Genomic DNA, 13,464 nt, shown 5'->3' on the forward strand with positions numbered 1-13,464 from the left:
GCGTTGCCCAGATCCTGCTGTAACACTCACACTGGCACTACCATTGCCAAACAAGATCTAACCAAAATGAACAGAAGTCACATATCAAGGATCAACCCTCCTCTCTTCTCCCTCTCCCCCAGTCTCCACATTCATGGATTTTCTCCCTAACAGGGGCAAGAAGAGTCACCATAATTATGTTACAAAATCTTAACCTTTTCCATTACAGAGCTTTTCCTACTTGAATTTGAAATCCTTCCTCTTCATGATAAAAGAGGAATTTCTACATTTTTGGCTTAGAATAAATCTCGGCCTTGTAAAACACATTTACTGCAATAGGATAATAGGGAGTGTTAATTCTTTTTTAGAGCTTGGGGAATACTGGGCCAAAGAAAGAAAACAAATGTCTTTCATAGATCCTTCACCTCCTGGTCATTTTTGTACCCTGGGATTACAGTCAAGCATTCTACTTTTTTTTCTGGTTTCTGCAGCAATCTGGCCTCTCTGCTGAATCAATTAGTCAGTTGTAGAGCCAAAAGACTTTCAAGGCTTTATTTAATGCAAAAGGATGTACTCACTGCTTGCTGCTCCCTGGGTCTTGCACTTCATGGGGTCATTTGCATTCAAACAAATTGAGTGAAAAGTAGGTGTAGAACATGACCAATGTGCTTTGGTAGTACTTCAGGGCTACTTCGTGCTCTTTCTTCACTGCTCTAAATAACTACATAAGGCACTGGTGAAAGATGACTGGGTTTGATAGCTCTTGAAAAAAGTTGGGACAATTTAATGGAATAAAAAGCACACATAGGTTTGCAGCAAGACCTTTTTGGCCTGCAGTGAAACCACTCAGGCAGCATGGCAAATGAAGGAATCAAGAAAGGCATAAAAGAATGAGCCCAGCAGCATAATTTGGTCCCTAACTCTTTCCAATGCCCTGTACTATGAAGGACACATGAAACGGCCGGTTCCTTCCAACTGGAAAGTCTGGACAGCAGTCCCCCAGTCGAACAGATCATCGATATGCCGCTCTAAGGCCAGACGCAGGTCAATAGGATGACTTCGAACCTCACAATTTTCATACGGTTATAGTCACTTGTCTTTACTAAAACCCTAGGGGTATTGCTTCATGAGCATTTTTTGGTTGAAAGGCCAGCTGAAACAGTTTCAGTTCACCACTGTCAGACTCAGATATTCTCCATAGCTCCTCCCGATTCACGCAGCACAAACGTTGGGCAGCCACAGGGCTGAGCAACAACACAGGACTGAATTATCTGAGTAAAAATATTCTTTTTACTCAGAGCTTTTCAACAAGATCAGTTCTCAGTTCACTGCATGCTTTCGCAGAGCTACATTTAAGTTACCTTTACTCAACAAGCGTTCCGGAAGAGCAAAGTCTAAAAGGGGATGGATCAATCTGCTATAATCAAAACTGAATCAAGTGATTTAATTAAAGTTTCTTCATCAACATGCAGCAAATTAGGCTGCATTCCCATTAAAAAGTTGCATTTCTTCGCTATAACGGCTAGCCTTGTTAACTGGTTGTCAGTGATTAGTCAGTAAAAGCTTTAGTTTATTTTATTCTCTGAAATTCTTTAATATTAGAGAAGAGCTTTACTTTCCTAGAAGTTCATTATTTTTTATTATGTCCTTTTAGACTGATCTTTCAACAGCACAATATTAAACTACCTGTGTTTCAACACATAAACTATACTTTGTGATTCAAATCAAATATATATAGCCTGCTATATCAATATGCAGCTAGCGGAGTACTTTTATTGTGACATATGTAAATCAATATGTGTATATATTCTTACTTTGGAAGAAAATTCTAATAAAGCTCAGTACAGTTTTTTTAGTGATGAGCATAGATGATTATCTGTTGAACTTACCTGTATATCTATCCCGAGGAGTTTATACAAGGCATAGAACTCTGTGGAATTCAAAAATTAAGGACAGCCAATATTTTTTTCCTGAAAGCTTAGAACTCCACTTGCAAATGTTTTTTGAATTAAAAAAAATAAAATCTTTTAAAAGGAAAATATTTGTATCACTGCTATTATATACACTGCCATTTAACACTGGACATTCACATAGACAAAATTAGCATGAAAATATTTTGTGCTTTGAGATCTACAGACTTCTATGACTATCTAGAGCACAGTAAAGTTTAACAGTATTTTATTAATATCTTTGTTATGGTCAATATTAATTCAAATATCTTATATTTCCCAGGTGTCTATTTTTGGATCACTAAGGACCGCTATTACTTTATCCAGAGGCACCCTGCCTTCTCAAGTAAATTATTTTTATATTCCAAGGACTAAATTATGATAATAAAAACAACGGGGGGGGAGCTTTGCAGTTTAAAATTACTAGAATAAACCTTAGAATAAAAATCACAAAAATGTGTTTATATGTACATACAGTTATGCACATTTTCAAGCGTTTGTAAGAAAACAGGTAGCGTAAAGGTAGAATCACGATCATTACATCATGCGCATCTTTATCAATGCCTAACATGTAGAGTCCAGGAAAGCAACTGAAATTGCACGTCCAGACTGCTCTTTATGAGAATGAGTAAGTATATTCATAGACACCAAGATAAAAAAATCGTGCTCTGATCATCTAGTTTGACCTCTAGTTTGACCTAGATCATCATAGAGCCCACTATACCTATATAAAGCCCACAGAATCTCCTGCTGGATTATCTATTAGCTGTCATTTAGAAAGCCCTCTCACCTCGTGTTAATGACTCCAAGTTCATTGCCTCCCTTAACTTTTGCTTACAATGCTTAAGGCTCCTGGTTGCTAGGACATAGCATTTAATTTCGTCGTCACAGTTTGACGAGTTGAATCTTTTTTATTTAAATGTCTACCTACAGATACCAAGTCCTCTCTGAGGTTCCTAGTTAAATGCCTTTAGGTTAGGCAAACTCCTAACCGGTTTTCCCAAACCCTGGGTCATTTTTAATCATCTTCTGAAATCTCTCAAGTAATTCCAATCTTTCTTAATGGCAAGACACCAAAACCACAGTTTTTTACTGATGTGATGTGGAATAATTACTTTGCTACTTAACTTTTTAGGCATTCAAGGAATGGTCTACCCTTCTTTGTGACAGCATTATGCCGAGAGCTCACACTGAGATGATCTTCTATGATCATCCTAAACCCATTAGGTCACTGCTTTCCAGGACAAAGCCTCATTATTCTGGAGCGGAGACAGATATGTTTCTCTGGTGCCAGATATATTTCATTTGGTTCAAATATATTTCATCTGGTTATAATAAAGTGCATTTTACTGGAATGTGGCCGTTATACCAGGGGATTCAATTCATTTAATAACTTCAACTTGTCCTTCCCACCAATTATCCAAACCTATCAGACCCTAATGAGCCCCATTCATCTACATCTTCCCACTAGAAAAACTAGGTTTTGATTCCTCAGTGAGCCAGCTTTTAATTTACCTAATGTGTGCCCTGATAATTCTCTATGCCATTTTTTAAATTACAGTGTCATTTTTTATTACATTAAATGTCTTTGGGAATCCAAGTTTACCATAATAAAGCAAGTTGCAGAAAAAGATAACCTTAGGTTTGGAAGCTGTACTGAAAACAGCTTTCTACACTGAAACAAATTTTGAGAATTTTTTTTGCTCACTGCAATGGAAAATTCATAGAATCATAGAATTATAGAATCATTAAGGCTGGAAAAGATCTCTAAGATCACTGAGTCCAACCATCAAACCAACGCCACCATGCCCACTAAATCATGTCCCTAAGCACCACATCTACACGTCTTTTAAATACCTCCAGGGATGGTGACTCCACCACTTCCCTGGGCAGCCTGTTCCAAGGCCTGATCACTCTTTCAGTAAAGAAATTTCTCCTAATGTCCAATCTAAACCTCCCCTGGCGCAACTTGAGGCCATTTCCTCTCGTCCTATCACTTGTTACTTGGGAAAAGAGACCAACACCCACCTCACTACAACCTCCTTTCAGGTAGTGGTAGAGAGTGATAAGGTCTCCCCTCAGCCTCCTCTTCTCCAGGCTAAACAACCCCAGTTCCCTCAGCCACTCCTCATAAGACTTTTTCTTCAGGCCCTTCACCAGCTTCGTTGCCCTCCTCTGGACACGCTCCAGCACCTCAATGTCCTTCTTGTAGCGAGGGGCCCAAAACTGAACACAGGATTCGAGGTGCGGCCTCACCAGTGCCGAGTACCAGGGGACAATCACCTCCCTACTCCTGCTGGCCACACTATTTCTGATACAGGCCAGGATGCCATTGGCCTTCTTGGCCACCTGGGCACACTGCTGGCTCATGTTCAGCCGGCTGTCAACCAGCATCTCCAGGTCCTTTTCCTCCGGGCAGCTTTCCAGCCACTCTTCCCCAAGCCTGTAGCGTTGCCTGGGGTTGTTGTGGCTGAAGCTGCAGGACCCGGCACTTGGCCTTGTTGAACCTCATACAGTTGGCCTCGGCCCATCGATCCAGCCTGTCCAGGTCCCTCTGCAGAGCCTTCCTACCCTCCAGCAGAGCAACACTCCCGCCCAATTTGGTGTCATCTGCAAACTTACTGAGGGAGCACTCGATCCCCTCATCCAGATCATTGATAAAGATATTGAACAGGACCGGCCCCAGTACTGAGCCCTGGGGAACACCACTCGTGACTGGCCGCCAACTGGATTTAACTCCATTCACCACAACTCTTTGGGGCTGGCCATCCAGCCAGTTTTTTACCCAGCGAAGAGTGCACCTGTCTAGGCCGTGAGCCGCCAGCTTCTCTAGGAGAATGCTGTGGGAGACAGTGTCAAAGGCCTTACTGAAGTCCAAGTAGACCACATCCACAGCCTTTCCCTCATCCACTAGGCGGGTCACCTGGTCATAGAAGGAGATCAGGTTGGTCAAGCAGGACCTGCCTTCCATGAACCCGTGCTGGCTGGGCCTGATCCCCTGGTTGTCCCGGACATGGCTTGTGAGTGCCCTCAAGACAAACTGCTCCATAATCTTCCCCGGCACCGAGGTCAGGCTGACCGGCCTGTAGTTCCCCGGATCCTCCCTCCGGCCCTTCTTGTAGATGGGCGTCACATTGGCAAGCCTCCAGTCGTCCAAGACCTCCCCTGTTAACCAGGACTGCTGGTAAATGATGGAGAGCGGCTTGGCAAGCTCCTCCACCAGCTCCCTCAGTACCCTCGGGTGGATCCCATCCGGCCCCATAGACTTATGAGCGTCCAAGTGGCATAGCAGGTTGTTAACTGCTTCCTCTTGGATTATGGGGGGTTTATCCTGCTCGCCGTCCCTGTCTTCCAGCTCAGGGTGCTGAATACCCTGAGGATAACTGGTCTGACTATTAAAGACTGAGGCAAAGAAGGCATTAAGTACCTCAGCCTTTCCCTCGTCCTCAGTGGCAACGTTCCCCCCTGCATCCAATAAAGGATGGAGATTCTCCTTGGCTCTCTTTTTGTCATTAATATATTTGTAAAAACGTTTTTTGTTGTCCCTTATGACAGTGGCTAGATTGCGTTTTAGTTGGGCTTTTGCCTTTCTAATTTCCTCTCTGCACGACCTAACGAGATCCCTGTACTCTTCTTGAGTTGCCTGCCCCTTCTTCCAAAGGTGTTAAACTCTCCTTTTTTCCCTGAGTCCCAGCCAGAGCTCCCCGTTCAGCCAGGCTGGTCGTCTTCCCCGCCCATTCTTCTTTCGGCACATGGGAACCACTCCTGTGCCTTTAAGACTTCCTTCTTGAAGAATGTCCAGCCTTCCTGGACCCCTTTGCCTCTCAGGACTGCCTCCCAAGGGATTCTCTCAACCAGTGTCCTCAACAGGCCAAAGTCTGCCCTCCTCCTCCCAAATACTTAGTTCAATGTGAATTTTTCCAAGATGAAACCAAATATTAGTCAGTAGAAATAAAGTGACATGAGCTAAAACCTTAGTAGTATAGGAAAATAACGGCAGCTTTGAATTTAAGCACATCCATTCAAAAAATAGGATTCTTGAGTCTAGCTCCAACTTTCCCTAGCTGTATTTGAACTCTCCCCTCACTATCTAACAGATATCTAACTTCTGGTAGAAATAATGTCAATCTCTACTTTTGTTTCACTATCTATAAATAATTAAATCCAAGAGAGCAAGTTTCCATGCTAGAAAATTGTTTTCTCTCATTTTCAGGCTCAAAAAGCAGTTATATGAAATAGCGCAGCTTCAGCTATGGGTGTTACAAGACATCCAGCCAAGACCATCCAATAGGCCTGGAGAAATTCTGTTTACAGGAACACAGTCCTTACTGGTATCCATTTCTGAATAGCACATAGAACTGTCTCAAGCTAAATACCTAGCTAAGCCACTGGTACGGAGAATGAGAGACAACGTATCTTCTTTAACTTACATAAGTGCACACTGCAGAAATTTGGAAAATTACTCATAACCCAAGCAGACAAAAGCTTTATGACACTCCTTAGAAAGGTTATGTGGGATGGGGAAATATGACTTTTTTACTCCAGTTTATATTACCACTCTTGAAATATTAAATGAAAGAAAGATACCAATAAATTTCTCCAGAAGATTTATGAATCTGGAATTAAAGTCTCCCAGAAGTTCAACCCAGATTCACTTCTGGGACAAAAAAGCACATATTTATAGTTACTATTTACTACTCACTGGGAAAAATTTCCAACTACAAATACTATGTTCTTATTAACCAGACATGTAATTGACTAATACGTTTGAGCAATGCCTCATAAATACCATACTCCCTAAAGAAACCAAATCTAGCCTTGCCCTAAACTCATACCCACTGAAAGAGATGTTTCCAGTACTGCTATACTCCATCAGAGCAGAACACAAATACAAATAGCTGAATTTGACTGACAGAAATGCAGTGTTTGTGCTAATGTCATAAAGGTTGCAATCAACAGTTGCTGACCTAAGCCTGATTCTGTCATTCTTAGTCATACTGAGTACTACCTGGCTCTAGCAAAAGGAAACTTTCACAGAAAAAACATATTCCAGCAGTAAACTCCTCCTTATCAACTCTGATCAAGCAATTTTCCAAATCTTAGGAACACTTATTTTCATAATTAAGAAAACTAACTGCTTAGCCATGTGAATTTGCTCAGTGTAAGGAATTTTACCCATGGACAAATATTGTACAGTTTGGAATTTTACTGGGACACAGTCTGAATTTCTTGATTCTACAAAAAACTGTCTTTCATTCTTCGGGTCTTTTTCCTAGGTGGACATTTGTGAAGGTTTTTTTTCAATACCTGTTGAAATCATCAGCAGAGTGTCTTTGACTGCAGAGTTTCAAGACCAGTGCAAGAATTAATGGAGTGGAAATCCCACTTTTTCCCAACAATCAGCTTTGATTTATCAGCAGTAGACCTTCCACTGCAAACCTTAGAATAGAGTTTGTAGATGTATAGTAGCAAAACATTTAAGTTTCTTGCCACAGGTCAGAGGGTGAGAGTTCAAGCTTTGTCCCAGATCAGCCAAGCTAGAAATGACCCTCTAGTGCTCCTGTTGGCAACTTGAAGTTAGAGTGAACTGATAGTAGCCACACCACTTAGCGTGCCATTGACTACAGAAACTGACGTGCCTTAAGCAGATTAGGGCAAAAGAATGTATATACATATAGATATGTATTTAATATGGATTAACCAAGCAGCAAGTTCACTAAGAGTTTACATTATTCACCTATCATGTACATCTGCCAAACGGACCAACTGCAGGTAGGGATCCTGGTGTTGCTTTTGGATGGGAAAGAGTTAATTTTCTTCACAGTAGCTAGTATGGGGCTATGTTTTGGATTTGTGCTGGAAACAGCGTTGATAACACAGGGATGTTTCAGTTACTGCTGAGCAGTGCTTGCACAGAGTCAAGGCCTTTTCTGCTTCTCACCCCACCCTACCAGCGAGGAGGCTGGGGGCGCACAAGAAGTTGGGAGGGGACACAGCCGGGACAGCTGACCCCAACTGGCGAAAGGGATATTCCATACCATATGACGTCATGCTCAGCATATAAGGCTGGGGGAAGAAGAAGGAAGGTGGGGACATTCGGCATGATGGCGTTTGTCTTCCCAAGTAACCGTTACGCGTGATGGAGCCCTGCTTTCCTGGAGATGGCTGAACACCTGCCTGCCAATGGGAAGTAGTGAATGAATTCCTTTGTTTGCTTCGCTTGCGAGTGTGGTTTTTGCTTTACCTATTAAACTGTCTTTATCTCAACCCACGAGTTTTCTCACTTTTACTCTTCTGATTCTCTCCCCCATCCCAACTGGGGCAGAGTGAGCGAGCGGCTGTGTGGGGCTTAGTTGCCAGCTGGGTTTAAATCACAACAATCCTCTATGTCCAAGGCTGTGAGACCTGGGGAAATCTGCTGTGTTACTTCTTGAGTTAGGCACCCAAGAAAACAGACTCGGGCATTTGGACAGTAAATCCATGCCAGGACTACACATAGTAGCTCAAATTACACCAAAAGACTGTCTTTGTCTTTTCAAGGTTCTTGGAAGATAGTGATGCATTAGAAATTTCCCCTGTCCTCAAGGGAAAATTCAAGCTGACTCTTGCCAGTCCCCTGAAAGGCCAAATTTCTTCTCATAAAAGCTGGCTAAGAAGTGCTCTGATGGTTGTAGATGCAGCTCTTCTGTTTCCTTGCATCAGTACCCCAGAAAGAAGAAAAACATTTTGGCCAGCTCAAAGAACTCCCACAAAACTGAAGTATTGTGGAAGTGGTAAATATTTTCTCCAGATCCCTCCTCTTTCCAAGAATGATCTCTATGCATCCTCTGAAAATTCTCTGCAGAGAATCAGCACACAAGCAAACTACTACGGGTAATAACAGGGAACTGTCTTCAGAATGACAGCCGAGGAGGAAGACATGTGAGGCCCTGTCTACAGGCTTTTTAGTGACACTAAAATCAAAAAAGAACCACAAACCCTTGGTTTTGGATCATATTGCCTCCGCCATTTTCACTTCTCTTCCCTCAGTGTGTACAGAGTATCAAAGGAGAACACATCTAGCAAGCAGAAGAGATTCAGTTACTAAGTTATAGTAGTTATTAAAAAAGCATGTGTTGATTCCTATTTTTTAATAACAAAATTTACATTAAAAGAGCAATAATTATACACCTCTCTCTCTCTCTGACATAGAGCCACAAACTTAATTAAGCACATAAAGAGGAAGAAGGAGAGGGTATGCTAAAAAAATCAACAGTGGTTCTTAAAAATGTTTTTCTTTCCTTCTTTAACATAACAACTCTTTTAAGCTGTAATCATTTATACTCTTTTACATGAGTACATATTTTATTTCAAATTTTGTCATTATTGGTATGAAGCTTTAAAAGTGATTGGCTTCCAGTTATCTTTGGATCTTGCTGATGAGGATAAACTTTTAAAATGCTGTCAGAGAGCCTGAAGGATTTAGAAAGTAAAGTCTGATTTACAAGAACTGAGAACCTAGATCTCATTTCCATAAGACAAGATGTGCGCTGACGTATCTGTTTTGCAAATGATGTTTGTTGGGAGATGTTGAGATGCCAAAGTGACCCAATTCTGTTCAGCTATCATTGGCTTTGAAAATAGCCTCTTTAAACTCTTACATCTGACTACATTTGAAACTGTTACCCCCAAATTTTGTCATTCTTTTTCTTGTAGAACACTAACCAGAAGGTATTAATTTAAAAGAACTCAAGGTGACTCACACAGCTTCTTTTTGCGTTGTTAGTTTTCCCACTACCAAAAACTAGTTTTACACCTGGCTGCTATTATCTCAAAGTAGTCAAAGAATGTGGTAAATATTATCCACGTATAATTTATTAAAAGCTGAGTCAAAGAACAGGTGTTGCTATTGTAAAGATTAATTTTGCAGCTCTTCTGCTCAAACTCATAAATTATGAACTCCTGGGCCCCCTCAACACTAAATCACACACACAACATCCACACAATTTATTAACTTTGGGGTGAAAAATGATGTGTAATCTTGCCAGCTGCTCTGCCTACAAGCACTGGCATCAGCAAGTATGTCAAGCCCCTCACTGATTCTCCACTTTACAACTGGGAATTGGCAGCTTCTCTTTGACAGTAGTGGCAGTTCTGCACTTTCTTCTTGCCAATGACACTAGCATATAATCTCAGATGGGGATGATTACATTATTGTTGTTATTTTTAATAACATTTATCATTATTAGATTTCAGATACAGAAAGTATTGCTTTGATCAAACATTTTTGTTCTACTCCTTTAGTTATATTAGTAGAAACACTGACCTACTATAAAGGGTGCAGGAGTTAACTACACTGCAGTTAACTGCACAGTCAACATGGGTTCACAAAGGGAAAGTCTTGTTTAACTAATTTGATATCCTTCTATGATAAGGTCACCCGCCTAGCGGATGAGGGGAACACAGTGGATGGATTTTAGTAAGACTTCAGTAATTTTTTGGATTTTAGTAAGACTTTTGATACTGTCCCTCACAGCTTCCTTCTGGATAAGTTGTCCAACTATGGGATAAGCAGGTTCACGGTGCACTGGGTCTTCACCCAGTGAACTGGCTGAAGCACAGAGCTCAAAGGATTTCAGTGAATGGGGCTACATCTGGCTGGTGACCGGTCACCAGCGATGTTCCTCAGGGTTCAATTCTAGGGCCAGTTCTGTTCAATGTATTTATCAACAATCTGGATGCAGGAGTTGAATGCACCATTAGCAAGTTTGCTGATGATACCAAGCTGGGGGTGCTGTTGGCTCTCTTGAGGGACAGGAGGCCTTGCAGAGGGATCTAGATAGATTGAAACATTGGACAATGATTAATGGGATGGAATTTAACAAGTCAAAATGCTGGATTCTGTACCTCAGATGGAGTAACACCAGGCACAAGTTTAAACTGGGAGAGGAGTGGCTGGAAAGCAGCCCTGCAGAAAGGGATCTGGGGGTGCTGGTCGACAGCAGGCTCAATACGAGTCAGCAATGTGCCCTGGCAGCCACGAGGGCAAACCGCATCCTGGGGGGCATCAAACACAGTGCAACCAGCCGGTCAAGAGAGGTGTTTATCCTGCTGTATTCAGCATTGGTGCAGCCTCACCTTGAGTACTGTGTGCAGTTCTGGGCCCCACAATTTAAGGATGTGAAGGTCCTTGAATGTGTCCAGAGGAGGGCAACAAAGCCGGTGAAAGGGCTGGAAGGAATGTCCTATGAGGAGCGGCTAAGGACTTTGGGCTTGTCTAGTTTGGAGAAAAGGAGGCTGAGGAGCGACCTCATTGCTCTCTACAGCTTCCTGAGGAGGGGAAGTGCAGAGGGAGGTGTTGGTCTCTTCTCCCTAGTATCCAGTGATAGGATGTGTGGGAATGGGTCAAAGCTGTGCCAGGGAAGGTTTAGAGTGGACATTAGGAAGCATTTATTTACTGAGAGGGTGGTCAAACACTGGAACAGGCTTCCTAGAGAGGTGGTCGATGCCTCAAACCTGTCAGTGTTTAAGAGTCATTTGGACAATGCCCTTAACAACATGCTTTAACTTTTGGGCAGAAACTATAGCTTACAGCTACCTTCTTTCCCTTCTCTGTTCTAGGTGCCATCAGATCTAGGAAAAACAATTGTTATTAGTTAGGCAACTATCATCTCTACTGACCTGGTGGTAGGACCGAAACTTCTATCTATAATTTACCACTCTGTCACACTGGGCAGTGACAATGATCTACCAGGATTCTTAGAATCTTATAGCACAGGATCTTGGATGCTCAGAAGTCCTGACACCCATGCAATTCAGGCACAGCAGCTATAAAAGAACCATGCTGTGCATCTGATGTGTCCTGAAGCATCAGCCTCTCTGATCACATAATAAGCACCAGCCTATATGTGCACAGCCAGTCCTACCAACGTTTGTGGGATTGTAAATTCATTACAGAAAATACAGAGGAAAATTCATGTGCACAGAAAAGGCAGGTACCAGGCTCTCCCTTTGGCCCCCTAAGGTGAGCTTCAGCCCAAAGATAAGTGAAAGATTCAGGCGCAAGTCAAACTGGACTTACTGGCTTTGGACTAAGATCAGCTGGACACACAGAACTTCATTTTAACACTGTACTAGTGTTAAAAACCTGGCACATGCTCTTCAGTATCTCGCTATGCAAATTGAAATTTCATAGTCAAACCCTGGGCTACATATGGATTTGTGAAACGGGTATATGAATAGAAATTCTTAATTTTTTGAAGTGGTATAATTTAAAAATGTATTCCATTTATCTGGCATGATTATTATTAATCATTAATCCCTTAAACAACTGTTCCATTCTGTGAAGAAATTGGCTTTTTCTTATTTTAACTCTGCATGCTTGAAGCAGTTTTAGTAGAATGTATTGTTTTCTAAACATGCTGATTAAATCATCTGTTCTTTTCAAGTATATCACCTAAAATGTTAGAAAATAGTTTGCATATTCACCCTTGCAGATTACAAAACTACTGCGAATTAAAAAAGAAAATGCAAAACATCTAATATTTTCAGCAAGATTATTTACAGGTACCTTGTAGGCAGATAGAACTTGCTACAGTTTGAATGTATTGCAATTTATAGCATGTTACTTGTTGTCACTTGTTCTGTCATTTAGGTTATGATCCTGCTGACCTTTGCTTATATGATTAGACAACTGCTTCAAAGAGTGTAGGATATTAAGGATTACTTGTGTGATTAAGAATGTTTTTTTCATACGGAGGAATTCAAAAGAACGCAGGCAAAATAGAGATAACTGAGTCACAGGCCTGAGGAGGAAGGCTCTACTTTTCAGAGCTACTGGGTTTTTTTGTGAGTTTTTTTGCTGGTCAATACAGACTTACTTAACAAAGTACCTATTTCAACTTCACGTTACTTCTCTGGAACAGCTACTTTAACACATGAGGACAAACTGTTTCACTTAGTTAAGTAAACTGTGATCTGTGATCATTTTGTCATTGTTCAGTGACTGTCGGAAAGCTTATGTAAATCAACCCTATAAAATTCAGCCCTCAAACAAATGAGTAATTGGTACTTATGAGAAAAACTCCTGTGAGCAGGCATGTCATCTTCACAGGATTTGAAGATGCCAAAAAGAGAAATTAAAAGTTTGAGGGTTTTCGACATATTATCTGGTCCTAACAAATATACTTACATTTGTCTTGATCAGCTTCCACTCCTTCACTTTCTGTGTCACTCGGCAATATCCAAGGTTGATGAGCAAGCTGAAGCTGTTGTAAGAATTCATCCTGCCACAAACAGATCTATTTTAGATAAAATGACAGAGAATGGTTCTATATAAATGCAGACTGTAGCAAAGACTCTAGCCTCAATTAACTAGAAAGGAGAAAGCCTTTAATAAAAAAAAAAATCTTGCTGTGAAATAAAACCAGAATGTAGAGGATATGCACGGTCCCTAGAAATTTTTTATTTAATTCTTATTTATTTATCTATTCTGAAAAAAAAAAAAGGTCTCTTTAGCTATTTATCTGTTATAGCCACAGATATATACATACTCATC

At 41.2% G+C, this 13,464-nt stretch overlaps 1 protein-coding gene across 1 annotated transcript in view; it reads right to left on the minus strand.

The window, feature by feature from the left end:
- C2H8orf34 (chromosome 2 C8orf34 homolog) overlaps positions 1-13,464 on the minus strand; it is a 169,649-nt gene that overhangs the window by 2,843 nt on the left and 153,342 nt on the right. Inside the window, exon 13 of the mRNA XM_075140648.1 lies at positions 13,099-13,192. Coding sequence (XP_074996749.1) covers positions 13,099-13,192 — 94 coding nt within the window. The remainder of the gene's footprint in view (positions 1-13,098; positions 13,193-13,464) is intronic.

This window comes from Calonectris borealis, chromosome 2, assembly GCF_964195595.1.
Source record: "Calonectris borealis chromosome 2, bCalBor7.hap1.2, whole genome shotgun sequence".
Lineage (NCBI taxonomy): Eukaryota > Metazoa > Chordata > Aves > Procellariiformes > Procellariidae > Calonectris > Calonectris borealis.